This window comes from Sylvia atricapilla, chromosome 6 (genome assembly GCF_009819655.1).
Source record: "Sylvia atricapilla isolate bSylAtr1 chromosome 6, bSylAtr1.pri, whole genome shotgun sequence".
Classification (NCBI taxonomy): Eukaryota; Metazoa; Chordata; class Aves; order Passeriformes; family Sylviidae; genus Sylvia; species Sylvia atricapilla.
Window position 1 is genome coordinate 10,654,945 of NC_089145.1, and position 21,788 is coordinate 10,676,732.

The following is a 21,788-nucleotide window of genomic DNA, read 5'->3' on the forward strand; positions in this document are numbered from 1 at the left end:
TGATTTTTTTTTTTTCTATAGAAGAGTTAGTGTAGAAGGAAGGCTTCTTCAGGCTTTTAATAATAATAATATTGCTTTTAATAGTACATTTTTCATTTTAAGTTCTACAGAATTTGTAGTTCTGTATTTGAATGGGGCTCACATGAATTTGAACACACCACTTACACTTGCAAACTTGAGAAAGGGGAATATTTTCCTTGTGCAGGCTCTGTAGATGGAACACTGATGCTCCATGTGTGGAGAATGAGAAAACACATGGACACATTAGCTGGAATGCATCTGGCACGGCTCTTCCTTGGGGAGATGGAGTGTTCCATAGTTGTGAGTTGTTTTCTTTTCAGAGTGGCAGAAAGTTGTTCCAGATTTGTTCTTTTTCCAAGATGTTCTGGCTTCCCAAATTCTTCTTTAGCAACTTGAGAACTGACTCCATCTTGTACTCCACATGTGTTGTGTCCCTATTTCCATAGAGATGGCAACGCCAAGGTACTCCACCATTCATCTCTCATCAAAACAAAAGCGGGTGAGATCTTTACCTTGGAAGATTTTCTTCTTGAAAGGGCATTGAAGGGCCTATGGATGTCACAAGCTGACATCACCTCAACTCGGAGCCTTTAGCAGCATTTTTCATGGCAGGCAAGTTTTTGTCAGACAGCTCCTTGGGTGCTGCCATCCCAACGAGTCCATTTTGAGGATATTCCCTCTCTGTCTACATGATAAATTTGACGACAGCTCAGCACTGGGTTATTCAGTAAAATCTAGAAAGACAAAGTTAATGTATGTTCAAAGTGCTCTGTTCTCATGTCATGGAGCATGTGGCTGTTTGTGTTAGAGAAATGGAGCTAAGAAGCCAGAATTGTGACAGTAGCAGTTGTCCTCATTCCCTGTCCTCATAGCCATTCTAGATATGTCTCCACAAGATTTATGTTCCTTTTCTGTGGCTACAGACTGGGCATTCGGCCAGTGCACAATTTGTATAACACACTCACACAAGGAAAAATAGTAAAAATTTACTTTAAGCAGATTAATCTTTACTTTTGCAATGAGAATTCCTCACTTTCATGGAATTAGTATCTCAGAACCTTTCCAGTGGTCAGAGCCATTATTTTATTCTTGGGAAAGGTGTAGTGCAGTGATGAAACTTGCTTGAGTAGATAGAGGATCCTTCTGAGGAGTCCCTCCATGTGGAAGTGGAACCATGCTTTGAGGTCATGTTTTGGGATCTGCCTGCAGCCTGGATACTGTTGCCTGTAAAGGAAATCTGATAAACCTAAATCTTCTGTGGTGGGTTGACCCTGGGCAGTGTCTAAGCCTCCCCCAAGGTGTTGGCTCACTCCTCTACAGTGATACTGGGGAGAGAATCAAAGGGACAGAAGTGAGGAGAAGCTTTGTGAGAAACAAAGAAGGCCTTGATGCTGTGCAAGCATTGCTGAGTGATAGCTCCAAGTTTGGTTTATTATCAGCACTGCTGCAGTCACGTATCTAAAAGACAGCACCATTTGAAGCACCTGCTTTGAAGGAAATACACTTCATTGCAACTATACCCAGTACATTCTGTCCTTGAAAGGCTCTGAATTTTGTTACTTCACTGCTCACAGAGTTAGTGGGGAATGCCTGTTTTTTAAGGAACTGAACACTTACTTTAATCCTTCTTACCTAAACCTTCCAGGTTCAGAAGCATTTGCAGCATGAGGCTGATTTCAGCAAAGGCTTTTGTTCCCTTGCCTCAGTGCAGTTGGGCTGTCAGATTATTTCACACTGCTTTCCTGAAGTGACCAAGCTGTTCCTCTTTGACTTCCTGCCCACTGAAACCAGACAGAATTACTTCTTCCAAGTTGTCTTCAGGGCATTTCTTCAGGAGTTGTTAAGAGACCTAGATGATACTGGTTTGTGGAGTTAGCTGTTGTGCAAAAGCTTAAACATTGTTCCAGTGCAAGTTGTGGAGTAACTGGATGTACTCTTGATTCCCGAGTGAGGAGAGGTCTATTTGCTATAAAACTGATACCAGTCTGTAAGTTTGGTTCTGTGATTGCACACTCAGCTAACAACTATGGTAAATCAGGATGTCCTCCTTCTAAAGTAGATGACCCATTTATCTTATGTGACTCATTGTACCAAATGTTACCTCGGATGACTTGAAGTGTCTGGAATCATTCTGAGTCCTTCTGGCAAGCATTCCTTTGGTGAGTGGATCAACATTGTTCAGATTTGTTGTGGTAATACTGTTCAGCACTTGAACTTCTCTGAATCCTCAAAAAAAGTGACATCAGATGTGTTTCAAGACGGTTGGGAAGCTCATTTTCAGTGATGTTGTGCAAGGTCTGTTGTCTTGGAAGAGACATTTTGCATCAATGCTGTGGAGCTCTTGGAAATGGGTGGGCAACCTCACCGCCTAATACCAGATTGGCAGGTAACATAATGCATTCATTTCTCTTGTAATCAGCAAATTGGGTTTTGGGAGAGGTACGTGGAAATTCACTCGCCAGCAATTCATGCAAGTGAAGCTTCAAACTCTAATATGTAAATTTGAGATGTCTTGTTACTAAACCATGAGCAGCAGATTCTAATTAAAATGTAGAGAGTGAGGTATCAATTTGTTTTTCTTCCTACAGCAACTGGAGGCTCTTCTGCTCCTTAATGAGTTTGCAGCCAAACGTTCTTGGATACGCTCCCAATTACATCAGGGTGTCTGGCCATATTTTTGTTCTAGTTCCACTGTTGCAAATCTTTCTAGCCCAAAGAAAGACTGTGTATATCACTGATAATCCGTTTCTTTTTATGCAGGTGAGAAAAAATTGATATTTAGGGCTTCTGCTGTTTTTATTTTGTGTGAAAGAGTAGAGAAGATTCAAAGCCTTGCTTAGCCTTGTGGTGTTTCATATGTATTTATGTACCTTAGTTTTCAAGACTGGTTGAGTGCATTTCTTACTGTATGTTAGCATGTTCCCCAGACTCAGGTGACAAGGTATTCATGAACCACTGCATGAACACTGCTTAGGTTCTGGTTCTTGATAAGTAAACTTTCTGTAGAGTTACTCCATCTCTGTTGTTTCCTGGTATTATATGTGTCAAGTAACTGAATTGTGAGGCTTTCTATGAGTTAGAATTCATAATTGGTAATTTAATTTACATCCTGGTAGGAATTCAGAGGCATGTAAGAGTGTTCCTGGCTGCTGTTTTCTTCAAAACTACTGCATAACCAGAAATGCTATTGGAGAATTACCATTTAATGCCTGTCGTGACACTGATTTCTTCTGCATCTTTTATAGGTGGCCTACATAAGAAAAACACAAAACTAAAGAGAATTAGATATTAAAGAAGCTCTATTATTAGGCCACAGTTGAGATCAGGTTATGGGCAAGAATGGTTCTCTGTGGCAATAGTACTACTTAATAAAAATGGCTTTTGTAAGAGTTTATCTGTGTGGGGACACAGGGACTGCAATGTTGATTGGGGTGCTTCATTAGTGTGGTATAAAATACCTATCCCACACCAACTGCAGATGCAACCCTGAATCTCGGGGCAGAAAATTGGTTATGATCCAGCAGTGGCCACATCATGAGGTGAGGAGAAGGTATCCATGAGGGTCTTCTGTCTTAGGTGACTCACAGAGACAGGAGCTAATAGCTCATCACTCCCACTTTTCATTTTTTTTTTGCCTACTAAATACATCATTATTTTTAAAAGAAACTTTAATTTTCAAGTTTTTGGCTGCTAATTTTTCTTCAACCTAACAGCTGCTCTCAAATGACATTTTCCTTGTGCCAGATGTCAGAACACAAAATTAATGTTTCAACTTATAAAATACTTTCCATCATAGTATCACAACACTTCTAGCCAAGACAGATGACCTGTCAAAACAGGGACATCCCCATTTTATACTCAGTGAGAGATGAATTACTGAACACCAAAAATGACAGCACGACAGCTGCTTATGGAGCCTTCTCTTCTCCAGGCTGAACCCCCCCAACTCTGTCTCCACAGGAGAGGTGCTCCAGCCCTCCAAGCACCTTTGTGGCCTCTGGCCTCACTCCAACAGGTCCGTGTCCTTATGTGGAGGGCCCTAGAGCTGAATGCTGTATTCCAGCTGGGATCTCAGGAGAGCAGATTCACCTCTTGTTCCCTGCTGTCCACTCTCCTTTTAATGCAGCCCAGGACTCGTTTGGTTCTCTGGGCTGCAAGTCCATGTTGCTGGGTCATGTTGAGCTTCCCAACCATCAACACTCCCAAGGCCTTTCTCCTTAGTCCATTCTCTGCCCAGTCTGTGTTTGTCCTTGGAATTGTATGTATTCAGTTTAAAACAGCAAAAAAAAGTTGTCTGCTTTGTAGCAAAGATTAGTCTTCAGAAATACGGTCCAGATCTTCTGTTGCAAGTGTGTGAACTTGGTGTAGTTAGAACTGTCTTCTGGTGTTGTGCTTGCTTTTCCTCATGGGATGGAAAACTCTTTCCAGAATCATGTTGCTGTCACTCCAAACTGTCCTCTGTGCTCACTTATCATGGGTCTGTGTGTTGGTGAGCCCTACGTTGAAATGCAGTTATCAGCCAGCTCTGGGAAGTGCTTTGCTTACTCTTTTGCAACATTGCATTCCCTGTTAATTAGATATATCCGACTCTCTGGTGCCTTTGAAACAAGTCAATGCTTGAGAAGACACATTTGGTCTTGTACAGTGACAGTTTTTCTCATCAGCAGAATTTTCAGGTGATAATTCACACTGGTAATCTAATTTTATCTTTTTTTCAGAGGTAGTAAGTGGTAGGGATAAGATGATTATTGCAATCTGAGTATTTATTTGAAATTCTTCTGGCAGGATCTAAATGATGTTATACAAATAGTTGTGATTTTTCAAGCAAAAAATAATTATGTTCTACTTGGTGATTGTTAACAGGGACAGTGTGTAACTTTACATAGGTTTTGAGAACCCATTTGCTTGTCACTGTTTCCACTTTTTATTTTGAGATACAATAGGCATGAAAACTTCACCTTTCCTTTTGGAAGGATCTTTCCCGTCACTTTTTATGAGACATTTCATTTCAGAGCTTTTTAGTTTTGACTGAATTTGAACTCTGTGACTCTCCCTCAAAGACAACCACTTGCTCAGACCATTGGATAGGAATGTGAGCTTCAGGGGAAGTGTCATTGTTTGCCTTAGAAAAATGTCATTGTCCAAGAGTTTACACATCTTTTACAACACAAGACCCAACCCCAAACTTGGCTTATTCCTCCTGTATACCCAGCTACTACTAATTTACTCTCCCAAACAGACCAGGTTTAATATTTTTCTCTTAGCATATGCCTCAGTTTTGGAAGAACTTGCTGAACTCAAGACACTGTCTCTGTAAAGTAATTTTTCCCTACTTGAATCTTAGAATAAGCAATAGAAAAATAAGTGTGATGATGGATTGAATTGAATAGCAACTGCATGATACATTTCATGGTTTGTATTCATGTTTATTGTGTGTTCATAGCTGAGATCTGAAGGGAGTGGAGAGAAGCTAATTTAGTATTTTAGGTGTATTTCTGTAGTGCACACTGTGTGGACTGACAGTGTGCACTGCAGAAACCTCATTTCCTTAGGAAGCCAACTGGGGGAGGGTGAAGATTCCTGTCAGCAGAAGAGCTCAGGATCAGGAGATGCTGAGAAGTACTGAGCTCTGAGGAGTTTTTGGGAAGAAGGGTGACCCAGTGGTGAAACTGTAAAAGTATTCAAGGCTTACAGTGCAATAACAATGGTGTTGTACACCAGACTGCTGTGGAGCAGGTGTTACAGAGACGGGAAAAACTGATCAGAGCCATGGACTGAGATTCTGGGAAGGATCAAGACCCTCAGGAATTCAGGCATCACAGAGTGCCTTTTTCTTCCTCCCCTCATCCAGATTTTTTTTTGGTAGTTTTTATTTACTTTGGTTTTTTTACTTCCCCCTCCCACCTTATTTTTAATTCTTATTGAGCACTTTTTAAAATGAAAATAGAACCACAAAATTAGGAAGCTTCTTCAGGCTGTTTGTAGAGGATTTAGTCTGCAACTTTCCTATATTCTGTAGGCCCTGAAAGAGCATATTAAAATTTTAATTTCCTGATCAGATATATGGGTTTTCCAAATGAATAATTTGTTATGGTACTGTAGATGGCACTTCAGATGAAATTACTTTAAGCATAATTTCATTTTTTTGCTTTGTCCTGTGACTCTCATTTTCCCCCAGGGTATCATAAGAAGGAATCTCTCTTTGTAATGGCTTTATGACCTTGTTTATCAGTGTTCACACAAGTGTGATTGAGGAGGATTTCAAAAAAACCATAAACCATATTATTAACATTTTCAATAGAGCACAGTAGCGTATTTCCATATTCAGTTGAATGTGCCAGAATTTTGTTTAGTATTGTTATCTGTATTGTGCCGCTCAAAGATCTAATTACGACTTTTTCTGGCCATGAGCAAACATGATTAGACACTTCCAGAAGTTACTTTGTGTCTCTGAACAAATGGTGTAGAGTCAGTAAAATGATAGATGTGGGATTCCCACCCCGTGGCCCCAGATTATCTCTGCATACTCTGCTCCTTGGGAAATAATTACATAATAGGAAAAAACCCCAAACCATAGTAGACGATAAAACATGACTGTACTTAAATAGGAAATGAAGTGTTTCAACATCTTCAGGGGATGCTTTAAGTATTGCATTTAGACCTGAATCTTCTTATTCAGGAATGCTACAGATAAATATTGTTACAGAAGGACTGTTATATGTAGTCTTCTTTACCTATTATACTCCTATAAAGTGATTTAGGGAAAGTAAGTTTTAGCACATGAACAGACTTCTTTAAGAGAAACTGTGGAAAGCCTTTTTGTGAAGTTGTTTCTTTGCTGAATTTTAGAGTATCAATAACTTTTCTTTATACTCCACAAAATCAGATTACGGTTACAGCTACTTACACCTCTGGAGTGTAAATATCTGAAATCTGATATTAACCTTGCTGTCTGTGTTTGATAAAAAACCCCCAAACCTACACAAAAAGTAAAAAAATGTGTAAGAGAAGTATTTGCACAGGCTGTTTTTTTTAATGTATTCAGATTTTGTATGCTGAAATGGGTGCTGATTAAAATGTTGAAATAATATTGAAAATGTAAATTTGTTTTTTTAAAATTAGAATCTTACAGTTATGTTCAGGAAATTTCAAAGTGGACTTTTTTTTAAAATTCATTTGGTATATCAGTTAAAGATCATTCCAAAGGATGGTTGTAGAAGAAAGGTAACTTATTGAAAACAGTAATCATATTTAGTAAATACAACAGAGTTCTTTTTAAAGCTAGGCAAGCAAACACAATTTGTTAGAACTGAGAAGCTGCCTTTTATTTTATTTTATTTTTTTAAATTTAAGACATTCATTCAGAGTACAAAGCTGAGTATGGTTTTGGCATCCTGATCTTTATACCTTCCTTGAAAATAAATGTTTTCTCCAAGGCAGTTGGGAAGTTTTTTTCAGTTTGGTGTGTTCAAAAGACTGTTTGTTTAGTATAAAGTGTTTATTTTGAGGTCTGATCTTCCCTTCCTATGCAGAGGCTGGCAAAAGTGATTTGTTTGCAGACAAGAAGGGGAATTGTCAGCGAGCAGGAAACTTTCTCCCTGCCAGCTGCCCAAGCTTTTTTCCAATTTCTTGAATATTATGCCAGCTGCTGGGTAGGGAGTTACTAGAAAATGATTTAACATTCACTGTTGTTTTCTTGTCTGTTATTTTTTTTAAGGCTTTTGCAAAAAAAAACCATGTTGCTGTCCACCCAGCAAAACTGCAGTGTTTGTCCAGGAGCGTGTTATGTCCCAAACTTCTGTCTGGAAGGAGGAGTCCTGAGGTGCAGCCAAGCTGCATTAATTGTATCAGTAACTTGTTCAGATAAAATATTGTGGGAAGTGGAATCCTGGTGAAAGGTGGAGGATGATGGTGTGAAGGGAGTTCTTCAGGAGCAGCTGGCACTTTCATAGGTATAGGCCAGAAAAACTTTTTAAAGGACAACTAGTGCTGTTGCAGAAGTTCCCACATGAGCTCTCAAAGATGAGAAATGCAGCAGCAGCAAAGTCAAGTAACTTTTTACAGAACATTGTGAAGTGTCACTGAGTTCATTGCCACTGGTCACTAAGGTTTTGTTCTCAGGCATGAGTTTCAGCATGAGGCAGCACTTTGCAGGACAGTTTTCCAAGGATAATTCTGAGTTCGTGGCATTCAGCACGTTTCTTCAGAGGGGTGGGATGCTGCTGGAGTCTTGGCTGACCAAATCACTGTGTGCACCCTCAGCCAGTGCTCTTGTGTGTATCACTGAGCAGCGTTAGAGGGACACTGCTGCTGCAGCTGAGTGACCTGTGGTGATGATTGTAACATCCCTGCTCATTCCCTCTTCTTCCTCCTCATTCTGCTTCCCTTTTCTCCATTTCCTTCCTCTTCTGCTTTTTATGGTGTTTATCTGTTTTCATTCCACTTGGCGTTGGTGCAGCTTCAGTGGATGGAGTTCATCCCTAAATGTGAATTTCCCCAGAAGATCTGTTTGAGGTTTCCTGAGTACCAGTGTCTAACCTCCTTTCAGCGGAAACACCAACTGATTTAGTGGAGTGAGATATGGCATCTTTTACCATATTCCCACTTCACCTTAATTAAAATACAAGGTAGAATATTTTCCCCCCTTTATTTACAAAGCATAAAAATGATTTCTGATAGCCAGGAGCAAGGAAAATGTTGACCTGCCTAGAAGAATATCTATTGCAGTAGTGGGGAGGATGATCCTGCAGGTAAGGTGCCAATCTATGATTTGGGTGGTAATGATTGAGCCTGTTTCTTGTATATCCCTTTCTTTGTGCTCTGCAAATCATAAAAGTACAAAAATGAAATAAATATCAAGACATTCAGGAGTTTGGACTGTCCCAAGTATTTCAGGTAGTCCTTGACTGCAGTGCCAATGCATTTGGAGGAAGATTGAAATGCTACTTTTTTTTTCTCCCATTAAGTTCAACAAATTTTTCCTGTTTACAAAGAACAGAGCCTGAGGATCCCCTTATCCCATTATTTGTTGCATCCTTGATAATATGGCAAGCCTCCAGCATGTCTGTCGTTCAAATTCCCGGGATTGTTGTGTGCATCTCTTTGACCTGGTTGAGATGAGCTGACTCTGAGTTGTGCCAGTTGTACAAAGAGTGTCCATGGTCGTTGTGGAAAGCCTGTCATCATTCCATCTTCATAAATGTACCAGCGTTTTGTTTAACCTTTTGTGGCCATTAGGCTGCAAATAAAGTCTTTATTCTCTTGAATAAATCAGAATTAAATGCTCTTTGTGTAAACTTCTATGTCCAGGCTACCTCAGACTTTAAGATGGCATGGCCTGTGATGTGCTGGTGGGGGTTGAACAGATCTTTTCAGAATTTCAGGTATATTAGGCCTCTCAAAGAAACATTTTTCTTTCTAGATGTTTAATATTAGCTCGTCTCTGGCTTATTTTTCCCTTTTGTTTCAGCACTGACTTCTGTATAGGGATGAAGTTAAAATGGGGATATCTTCTGTAGTATCTTCTGTCTGCTGGCATCAAGATTTCTGTGGTGATGTGTATAAAGGTACAGGGAGGCCTCAAGAACATTTCTGTTCCCAAGATGGAGCATGAGTTGTCTTCATGCTTCCATGAAAAGCATTTCCAAAGCCCCAAAAGTGACAAGAATCCTGAATAGTTCAAAATTTTGGCAAGGTTGAAGTTAAGAACCTTGATATAATAAAAAATTACTTCAGAGCAGATTTTAGTGATGTCTTTGTGTTTTGGAAAGGATCAGAGGTACTGTGCTCTGCCACCTGCCTGTGCATCTTTCACACTTGACGGTGTGTTCCTAACTCTGAACATATAAAGTTGTACTTCTAAATACTTCAAATTATTTCTTACCTTTACATTTACATTGGTGGTTTTAAACTATTTTCCATGGCCTAACTACTGATGTTCTTTGTGATCTGTTGTGTGTTTATTCTTCAGGCCTGAAAATTATGCCTTTTGTAACAGATCGCCGAAGTGCTTCCATTCAAAGCTTTATATGTTAACAATACTTAGTGCTCAAATTCGTTTTTATCAAGGGTTTGTAAGTGAAAAGACAGAGTTTATCACAGACCTCATTAATTTGGAATGTAAGTTGCATTAACAGCTCACTTCTGGAATTTCAAGGGCGAGCAAGAGATGGCATGTGACCTTTCATGGGGAAAGATTTATATAAGGAGGGAGTTTAGGGGACTAGGGTTCAGGAACCAGAAGATGATGCCAGAATTTTAAAGTGTTGCATGTTTGTACTGTTTAAAGAAAAAGATGAGAGAAGCAAAAGGAGAAAGAGGGCAGATGAGAAGAAGTTAGCTGGGGAGAAAAGTTGCTTTTCCCTTAGTAGTTTAAGGTATAGACTGCTTGTTCAGAATTCTTACAGGCTGAAATTTGGGGGTTAGTCTTGGCAATTCACTTTGTGTATGTGCTGTACATGGGCAAGACTGTAATGTCTAAAAATTTGAAGCCTAATTTATTTTGAGGTCAACTGTGATACTCAATGGATTAAAGAGTTAAGCCCTCTTAAGGGTAGAAAACTGTTGGATGAGGATGATAATGATTATTTTAACCTGGCATTTTTACTGAAAATGCAATTCATTGCTGTAGGTGCCAAATAACAGTTTTGAAAAATGGCTGCAATGCTTTTACAACTTCCATACTTCACTTTATGTGACAAAACTTTACTACAAAATGAAAGCAAAAAAAGTGCAAAATACTTCAGTTGAACTATAGAAATTATTGTGCTTTTGTAGGAATGACTATTAAGATAACAATATGAGTGTTTAATAAAAATAATAATGGCAGTAGCTTTGTAGGAAATATGTCTCTTGCTAGTGCCAGGCATAGTTTGTATGTATAATTAATAATGAGAGCAATTCCTGTTTTCTGTGAAGCCCACGGTTAATGTGCAGTGATTACCCATGCTCTGCTCACACACACAAATACTGCACTAAGTAGATTGCTGTCTGAGTGATGTCTATAGTGCATCTGAGTTTAAGTGGTTTCAGAAACCTCCAGAAGCTTCTGTCTGCTTGGTCTGAGCAGTGCTAGCTCTGGGCTTTCACCACGATTTTGGGCAGCTTGCACGTTATTAGAAAGGATTCCAAAAACAAACCTCCTTTAACTGATGATACAGAGGTTCTTCCTGGTACCTGTGTCTCTTTGAAGCCATTGACACTGGCATGAACTATTTTTCCAGTTTAAAAACAAGGTGTCAGTGTTAAGGAGTGACAGAATCCTTTAGGTTGGACAGGAGCTTTGAGATCCTCAGACAGACCATGGCACTCACGGAATGCCACATCGAGTCATTCGCTGAACACCTCCAGGGATGGTGACCCCACCACCTCCCTGGGCAGCCCATTCCAGTGTCTGATCACCCCTGCCACGGAGAAATCTTTCCTAATGTTCTTAGAACATCTGAGATCTTGGTAGGTCTGTAGAGCAGATACTGTCAGGCACTGGCTGAGGAGGTTGCTACTGGTGTGCACGTTTTTAATGTGGTGTCACATTTGTTTAATTAGCTTTAGTTAATAGGAATTGCACCAGGGTGCTGAGGGAATGTCCTTTTTAGTGTTTAGTAAAAGGGAAGGAAGGAAGACAAGATACAGAGTTGAAGGGAATGTGGTCAAAATCTGAAGTTATTAATGGGGAAATCTGAACCACCTTTTAAATTTTTTTCCTCATGTGGCTTCAATATTTTTGCACAGTTGTCAGCAGTTACCAGTAGCATACATTGAAACAAGTGATAGTTGTTGAAATCCCATGACCTGATATTTTTCTGTTTCTTCCTGTTGTGCTAAAGAAGTCAAGAATGGAAATTCACTTGGGTGTTGAGTTGCAGCCACCTCTTGAATAATCTGTTCTCTTCAGAGACAACTGCTCTGCAGAAAGTTGGATGATTTAACATAAGTCAGCTGAAGGCAGATAGTGTCCACACCCCCTCACCCCAAACGATGAGATTTAGGGACTTTCTGCAATTCTGTTGTTATTTTGCTGGTTGGATTGAAAAATGTCAACTGAGAATCAACAGTAATTGCAGTACAAAGTATTGGGAAAATGTGGTGAGCATATGGTACTGGATTGGGTTTATTATTAAAGGAAATGCAGCTGCTGGGTTTTCTCTTGCACAGGAGATTCTTTCAAATGCTCTGGGTCTAAACTTTTCACAAAGAAGGCAACTTGCAGTTCAGTAACTTCTGTAATTGAAAAGAATAATTTTATTTATTTTTCAAATTTATCAAATTACAATGAATTCTACCTTGTGCTTGACAACGTAGAAAACTCTGAGATCCTGAAGAATTGCCCTAAATTTGAAGCAGTGCAGATTCATTTAAAAAAGCAAAACCAAGTTTCCCCCCAAGTCAAATTAAATTTTAGTGGGCTAGAAAGAGTGTTTCCTAACAATCTGTATTGTATTCAACTTAAGAAATCATGTGAAATAGTTAGATTTTGTGCATTATAACTAGACATGTAATCTGTATCACAGGACTTTTCTGTGGAAGGATTAACAATGCTTTTTCTGTTGGTGTTTTGGTTTTATTTTTTTACTCCTATCTGCTGGATGTGAATACTTCTCTAATGCTCATATCTTCAGCACAGAACTATTCACTTCTTTTTTTTTTCCCCTTTAAAATGTTGCATTTCTATGATACATCCTTCATGCACTGTTCCATAAGCTTTTTGAAAATTTGAGTCTTTCTCTGTTAAAGACGATTTAAGTTACCAGTTTCCTGAAGATTCAGCTTTGCTGCTGTGGGCCTTAAGTTTGACTGTTTAATACCTGGACTGTTTGTGAGGCTTTTGTGAGCTGTTCTGAAAAGGATTCTTTTCTAACCTTTTTGAGAACTCAGATACCAAATCAGTTGTCCCTGAACTAGAGATAGTTAGTTAGAAAGCATTTTTGGTTTCCAAGTGTTGTCCCAGCAGTGGGATCAGGCTGGTTCTGGGGACACAAGGAGGGGGACGTGTGGCTGCACCTCTTGGAGGGAGGTCCTCTGTGTGCAGTGATTTCTCTGTGATCCCAGAGGTGACCTGAAGTGCGAGTTCAGGCAGCATAAGAAGTTCAGCCTGGCTTTTTCAGAAAATGTTCAGAGGCGCATCATTTTCTTCACGTAGATTCCTGTGGAGGTTTCGAATCCTTCTGAAAATAAAATGGAATTACATGCAGAAAACTCTATAACTCTGGTGGCCAGCATGAGTCACCTAAGTAAAGCAAACTAAAAAAAACCTGATAAGGTCTTGACATAAAGGAGAGAATATTAAAAACCTTTTTTTAATGAGTGTACATCTCTCAATTCTGAATTAAGAGCTTCCTATACTGTAATGTAGGAAGAGTCTTTGTAGCAGTCAAGTAAAAAGAGAACTAGAAGGATTGATAGCTTCAGAACATGAGGAAGTAGAAGAAATTTTGAGTTACTTTCCTGGATGTCATTATTTATAAGTGTAGTTGGTAGTGTCAGAGGTCTCAGTCTTTTGTGAACTGGATTCAGAGTTAAAAAAAAAGTCACCTGTGTTCCCACAGAGAAACTTAGGGAGCGTGTACATAGCAGGGGCTGTTTGCTGCTGTAATTCTTTGATACTTCCTTTTCCAGGAAGTCTGGATATCTCTGTTCAGCGTGGTCCTTTCTTGCTGTTGGCCTCTCATCCCCAGGCTGTGCTCTGCCTGCAGGGTGTTTGTGCTCACTGCTGCCTTGGATGCATTTGTTTGCTGTCTCTTCCTTGTGCCACCTGCCAGCCCTAGAACAACTGGAGGAAGAAGAGATTTGACAGAGATATGATTTAGGATAAGCAGATAATGTGGTAATTTGAGACTTGAACTCAACAAGGGGAGGAGTTCTGACTGTGAGTCAGTGAAGGAACCTTTGTGCAGTCACCTACTCCACAGTCACTCCTGCTGTCTGCATAAAGGAGTGGAAGTGCTCTGAGTATGTGAGGGGAGCACTTCAACAGTGGTATCAATGACTGGACCCTGATCAGTTATTACAGTCTAATAGAAAGCCCCTTTTCCTTACAGAACCTGCAGCTGTAGCCATCTCTGTATTTGTTCCTCGGCTTCTGGCGCATCCTAGCTCTGCCTTCTGAGCATCTCTGCAGCTTCTCTAGAACATGATGCTTCTTTTGGCTTTTAACTTGCTGATGTCATGCGTAGAACTCATAGCTACCCCCGTGTGATTGCACTTCATCAGCAGGCTGCCCTTGGGAGCCACAGTGTGTGCTACCTTAGGGGTAAGATTGCTTTGGGGAGTTCTGTTCTTTGTAGTCTGTATGTCCATTGTACCAAGAACATCTGTTCTGAGATTATTCCCAAGAGACAATCACACAAGGTTAAGTGTAAATATGCACAAACTGGAGAAAACGCTCCTTACTGATCCATCAGATTGGTTCTGCCTAAATGTCTTGTAAGATGTATTGTGGGTTTCAAGACAGCAGCAAACTCAAACTGTAAATTAGCAGGAAGCTTAGAGGAAGCCTATTTTTTTTTCACTGTCACACTGATTTATGCTAGCAGACTTGAGTTGTGTCAGACTGAGAATGGTTTTTTTATGGTGAAGCTGGGAGAGTAATGTATTCATTGCTGCTGCCTGGGTGTCTGCAGAGGAGGCAACACATATGGACTGCTACTACTAATGCATAAATTGGACTGCTTCATAATACCAAGTATAGCTTTGAGAATTTGACAAGAAAATGTTTAACAATTTTACTGCTTCATCTCAAGGTTTTGTGATGTGACTTTAGAGAAAAGATGATTCAATTAGATACAGGGAGTCAGCTATCAAAAGGTATTTTAAATGGTTGCAGATTTCAACTTTGCCATTGGTACGAAGAATGAGGCATCCTGGAGAGCAGCCCTTTGGAAAGGGACCTGGGGGTCATTGAAATTACAGCTTCTTCATGAGGGAAGAGCAGAGGCAGGCGCTGATCTCTTCTCTCTCAATGACAGGACCTGCAGGAATGGCCTGAAGCTGAGTCAGAGGAGGTTCAGGTTGGATGTTAGGGAAAGGTTTTTTCAATATTTACTGCAGGATTTCAGAAGGGGAAAAACAAGAATCCTGTTTGTACATGCATTCCTGTACTGTTCAGGATGACACAGTGCCGTGGTTGTGGTGTATTTGTGGTTTCCAAAATTTATCTATAGCACTGTTGCTTCCAAAAAAAGGAACATGTAAAAAAAGAAGACAGTTGCATCAGAAAAGTTATCAGAAATTACCAGCTTTTCTTCACATTTTTCTGTGTGGAAAACCACTGCTGACTTGTCCAAGAAAACCAGTGAGCAATATTGGCAAAGAGCTAGTGTGTCCTGGATTAATCATGTGGAGTTTTCATCTGCAGACTTGTTTCAATCTATAGGCTACTTTTGAAAGACTGCTTCTTGAGAAACTTTGGCTTTCTATTTTAAGTATCACTGGATAATTTTATTATCCATTGATAATAAAATTATCCATTTTATTAGTCTTTCACTCACTACTGTTTGTAGAGAGAGGCCGAAATTATCAATAATCATCTGTCATTTTGAAAACATGCATGAGAGGCAGAGGCTGGATGCAGCTTGTGGCTTCATTTTGTGTAGTGATTCCTTGTGTTACTGCTGGAAAATGTTAAGATTGTATTTATTATATGACTTGCAAGACACATTTGAGGAGTGTGTTCTGCCTCTTGTGGCAAAAACCTTAGTAATATTTGGTATATTTTGCAATTATTCTCAAATATATAGTGATTTCAGTTCCCCCAGTTTGCCTTTAAGTAACTGAATTTTGTCTTTCAGCAGGACCAACTGAAGGTTTGGGGAAGATAATACAAAGATTTCCCCAGAAGGACTGGGAAGACACTCCTTTTCCACAGGGAATAGAGTTGGTAAGTTTGCATTACATATTGTGATTTTTTCAAATTTCTTTCACTTGCAGTTGGAGGATACATCTGCCTTCGTGTAATCATCTGTGTCGTTTAACCCAACAGGGAGTGGGTAGAAATTAGTGAGCAGAGGGGAGAGATAATAGGTTTAAGAACAAGAATTTTGGCTAACAGAAGACAATTTGTTCTGGTATGCACAGCTAAGTAAATATTCCTAGAATATAGAAAATGTCTGCTGCAAATGTATTAACAGTGTGTTTAAAAGAAATGCTTATTTGTGCCCCTGTGTCTTTGTGAGCAGCCTTCAGATGACAGATGTCTTCTCACTATCACATTCAGATAATTACAAATGCATATTTGTATAATGTAGATTGAAGAAGAAATTAATATCCCAATAAACTGGATTGATTAAGATGGTCAGCAAGGCTGGTGTGCAGGGATCTAGTTTAAACAGAGAATTCCCAAGGTGCTGCTTCTTTGCCTTCCTTGGTCGCTACTTGTGGGATGCAATGAAAAGGTGCCTCTCACTCATCTGGATCAGGGATTCACTCGACTGTCTCTAAAAATCCTGAAGAGAACTGAAGGACTGTGTCATATAACATAATGAAGCTTCTGAGAAGTCAGATTGAAACTTTTACTGCCATGAACTTAGCAACTTCTGGGACAGGATGAGCTAGAGGAGGAGATGGGCTGTGGGAAGTGTTGCAATAGGAGTCTTTGTACCGCGGGGCAAAATCAGCTGCAGAGGACAAAGACACGGATTCCTCTCTGAGTTTACTGCACAGATACAGCAAACAGAGCAGGCTTTTATCAATCTGGTACCTTTCAGGCAGTGTTCAGCTCCTTGCTCTGAGCCATTGCTGTGTGCTGTGCACTCCATGGAAGGCAGGGCAGGGGACTCTGCTGTTTGCTGCTCTCTCCCTGGTGCATTGGCACCCTGAGCTGGTGTACACAGCTGAGTGCTCGTTTTCTCTGCCTCTGTGGTTTCATTTCTTCACAGCCTGGGGTTTCAGGGCTTGCCGTGCCCCCATGATTGGGGTGAGCACGATTTCTCACCCACGGGATGGGGAATTGCAGCCTCTGTGGTGCACTTGCATAACAGCAGATTTGGCAATGCTGAGCTCTGCTGAAATGGGGGAAGCTCCAAGGCTCAACCAGGAGGGCTGGTCTTGCCTCAGACAACTGCAGAGGCTGAGTCATGGTAAGATTTACTCTGTCACACAGATCCTCCTCACCTCCTTCACAGAAAGCAACAGGTCTGACCATCTGTGAGGATGGGAAATAAATAAAAGCACAGCTCCTCTTGAAGCAGTGCATGTTAATCTGTGCCCAGGTGTTATGTTCCATTTAAGTTTGATTGTAGGATTTTACCTTTCTAAAGGAAGTTGTTGTTTTTTTTTTTAATGGGACAAAATGTTATTTCTGTATTGGTTCTCAAATGACTTATTAGGCAAAGCCCTTAAGACTTTAAACTTTCCAAATAAAACAAAATCTCACAATTCAAGAACATTGATTCAGCCAGTTGGCGAAATCAGTCAAGTTTTGATCTGCTTTCCAAGTGTGGTAAATAAAATTTTAGTTAATGAAGATTGAGGAGTTAGAGATACTGCAAAAGTCAAGTCTTAAAGTAAATCACTTATCAAAGTCAGATTTTGGTAGGAAATTTTTTCAAGGTTTTGGATGAGTCCAAGAGGAATCAACATTAATTCATGGAAAGGAAAGAAGAAAAGCTGAGTTACCATGTTCTGTTTGTCGCCTTAAGGGCAGGTTTAATATCCTTAAGGGGGTAAAAAGCAAGCCTTAAGGAGAAAGAGATGGGGAAAAAGGTAAGAATAGACTAGTTGACAAATTGATATGAGAGTGAAGAGAGATATATTTATTAATAGCACATAATTCTATGAGAAGTTTGAGTTAATATCCTCTTAAATGTACTTCCTCTTCTTTGAAAGATCTGTATGAAATTGTATGGTTTTTATTAAATGGAAAAAAAGCCATGGTTTGTATCTGAAAAATGTGCCAAGTTCTCTTCTCTATGTTCTCATGAAGGAAAAGGCCAAATCTTTTCATGTGCTTCATGGTAGGATTGAAGGGAGATTGGCTGTTTGAATTTTGTTTTCTTCCAAAGGTTGTTCTGCTGTGAAAACTTTCAGCTGATTGTTGGTGATGATCTCAGTATGCTGCTGACTTCTCCCCACCCCTCTCAGCTCTTTTGTGAATTCATTGCCTGACAATTTAGACATTTTTTGTGGAATTTTTCTAATTTTTTTGCCAAATAAGATAGGTTGAAGGGGGTAATTTGTATTGACATGTAATGGCTGGTCTATCCACAGATCACAGAAGAGCTCAGGCTGGAAAGGACCTTGGAAATGTTCTTTGGTCCAGCCTTTCATGGGAAAGGAAGCATAGCTGAGATTATCCTACCACCCTGTCCCATCTCATCTCAAAAACCTCCAGCAGGGAGAACTCCACTGTGTCCCTAAATGATCGAATAGTTTCGTCCTATTCGTGTTGTTAATGGTATTTCATGGAACAGGACAAGGGGGAAATAGTGAAGAAGAGCTATGCACACTTAAAGCACTTAGTGCTTTAAGATGGAAAATGCCTTCTGGGAGCCCTTGTGGTCTTTGTAGCTTGTAGAGGTGCCATTAGTCCAAGCTCCACCTGAAAACTGATAGACAAAAATCCTCTGAGAGATTTTTGGATGGCTCTTGTCTTTGCCAACCCTGAATGTGCCCCAATCCTTGTAGGTTTGAATTCATATGATCATATTTCTGAGACATAATTAGGTAATGTAAAGAGTGGAGTTGTGTAGATAATTTTGAAGTTAAATAAGAAAACTGAAATCAAATAGTATTTAACTTTTTTTTTTAGTCCACTTTTGATAGACAGGCTCCTGTGAGACAAACTGGGCCGACTAGACCTGCCCTTGACGGAGTGAAAAGGGATCATTTTGAGAGCGTCTTCTTTAGGAGGGATCACCCAATTTCACCTTTCACTTTGACTGTGTTTGCAGCTTTGGTAATTTGACACAAATATATAGAGAATTGGATCATTATAAAACGTAATTGGAGTCTGAACATCACTGGAGGGTGTTGTATTTGGTGTGTGTGTGTTCTGGATTAAGGGATTACGAGTTACTTCAACTGTGCCTATTTTTATGTGAGCAGCATGATACTGTGTTCTGTACATGAGGTTGGGAGTAAACACATTGTCCAGAATTCAACAGAAATATAGTCTATTCACTTTTATTCAGGTCAAGGACTTTGATTTGTCTTGTTCAATAAATTGTGTGTCTTCTGGTTGTCAGTGGTGAGCAAACCCATTTCCTGACAGCATCATTCCCTCTGCTGAGATGGAATAATGCTGTCAGGAGATCTTGGTCAGTGTTTTCTTACACCTCCTACTTGTCTGCATCCCCTGAAATTACCTAAAGAGATTTTTCATAACCTTACACTTTTTGCATTTGCCATTTCACTGAAGGCTTCTCAGCTTTAAACTTGGTTCTGTTTATAACTGAGTGCAGAAATTTTGATAAGCCACCTGCAAATTGCTGTGAAACAAAAGTCTTTTGCAATGGATTATTGGTAATTAAAGTAATTGCTAAGAGCCTGAAGACTTTTTTGCCATTAGTTAAATTATGTGATGTAACTGTGAATAAGATATCCTATTTCTTAATATTATATATCATACATATTGAGTGTTACTTCAGAAGAAATAAAATGCTCTTCTTCAGTTTGCTAGAACATTTTGTGGGTGATTCAAGAGAAATATAAGGAACAATTTCAGTTTAGAATCTAAGCATCTTCATTTTACTTGACAAGTAGCAGTCCATCTGCAGTTTACTGACAAATGCTAGTCAGAGTAAGTTTCTTCTAGTTCCATGGAAGTAAGCTGACTTTGAGGGGTATAGAGAGATTTGTGCTCCTTCTTAATAAAGTGTTTGGCTCAGAAAAGCATTTCAATCACTGATTTTTGAAAGAATGCAGTTAGAACATACCAATCTGATGGCTGCCTCCCCCATGATATTTTAAATGTGTTTGGGTATCCTTCTCCATAGTCTGTTTCTGAGAAGTTTCTTCAGATGTAGCTTAAGTGTAAAAATAACCCTGAAAAGTCAGCTGAGACATATAGAGCAGTGTAAGATCAGGACAGTCAAACTTCTTGTTCTTGCTTGTAGAAAGAATGCATGAGAGTGTATGTTGGTTGAATGAATTAGCTTTACATTTTTGCATGTTTTTCTTATTTCTAATGCAGTTTTAATTCCACTGTGTAACTTTCTAGACATCTTAATTAGTTACACATCAGAGGAAGCTTTGGTATGTAATGTTACACTGCAAAGTCATTTTTGTCCCAGGGCTAAATTAGCTAAACTAAGTGTCATCTCATTACTCAGTGTTGGGAGGCTGCTCATAATGAGGCCAGTGAAAGTCATCTTAGAAACAGTTACATTGTCTGGAGTTTAAACTGGCTGTGATCTGCTTCTGCAGTTTGTGAATGGCAGGGAAGGAAATTTTCCACTGTAACTGGGGGTGTTGTTACTAGTAGTGTCATGATTTAGTAATTTGGATTTCAAGTGTGGTCAAGTATAGAAATTAACACTTATTTCTAGACAAGGTAATCGCCTGTCCAAAGAATTCCTTACATTATGACATGTATTTTTTAATTGGTAAAAAGTGCTATTTAATATAACCATTTGAAGACCACTTACATGTGTTTTGACAGTAAGGTAGAAGGAGAGGCTGCACATGTCTTTTTGGGATCTGGAGAGTTGCCTTCCAAAGGAGGAGTTGTTGGAATCAGCTCATTCCTCCTTTGTGTACAGCCCTTGCACCTTTGTTTTGCTTGAGTCATGAACTCTTAAATGGATGTGAAATACATCTTTTATGAAAAACTGGATTCAACTTTGAAATTCCAACTAACCTGAGCTACAAAAAACCGCAAACAAATGAGAGTAAGGAATGGTATTTTCAAAGTGTATTTGTATTTTGGCTGATCTAGTTGGTCTTGTACAAATTTCCACTTCGTTTTTGCATACATAATTTATGAATTACAGCTCTACCGCTGAGATCTGAACTGATATTTACTTCTGTTGGAGCTTTAGAGTTGGAATGGGAAGAAAAAGCTATCAAAAAGACCCCACCAAAATCTAGCTCATTTGTCTTCAAAGTTGTACTCAACTGAAGACATTTAAAAGAAGGCCAGATTTTAAACTAGAAAAGTTTTACAGAACTCTTAAACTTCTGAAAATTTCCATTGCAGAGTCTATGGAAATCATTACACATTTAGTCAAAAGCAATACTTCTAAAATTAAAGTGCTGATCTCTTTGTATTATTTTTGTTTTACCACCTTGGTATAAGGCCTCTTTTCTGAGAAAAAAATCTGATGCTTGAACTTTTCACTACTTATTTTAAATAAGACATAAGAGACAACTAGGATTGCAGATTAGACAGTTAAGGCCTGAAGTGATTAAAGTTTTAAGGGAGTTAATCTTTAAATGCTTCAGTCTTAGCTAGCTGATCTGTAAGCCAATTTTTCTCAAACATTAATGCTTTTAAGGACCTGAATAAAGAGCTTTCTACAGCATTCATTTTAACCTTCAGTGCACCTGGTCAACTGCACAGATTTTTGTTTGGTGGGGATGTTTTTTGCCCCTCTTTCCCTTCAAATGTTTTTAACCTCTTAAGACTCATTACATGTATTTAATTCTTCAATGAACGACTCACGGCAGAGCTCAGTGTAGCACTTAAAAATGCATTGTGTTGTTTTTACTCTCATGTTACAGAACAGGTGCTTTCAGCACTTAGTAGGAAACAGATAATAACAAAAGTACAGTGATTTTTTTTTTTTTTTTTGGTCAGAGTGTTTCTGGACTCAGCTTATATTCTTTGAACATAT

General features: G+C 39.3%; 1 protein-coding gene across 1 annotated transcript in view; it reads left to right on the top strand.

Moving 5' to 3' along the window:
- The window catches only part of SBF2 (SET binding factor 2), a 230,777-nt gene that overhangs the window by 28,291 nt on the left and 180,698 nt on the right, over positions 1-21,788 (top strand). Inside the window, exon 2 of the mRNA XM_066320756.1 lies at positions 15,807-15,895. Within this exon, the coding sequence (XP_066176853.1) occupies positions 15,807-15,895 (89 nt within the window). The remainder of the gene's footprint in view (positions 1-15,806; positions 15,896-21,788) is intronic.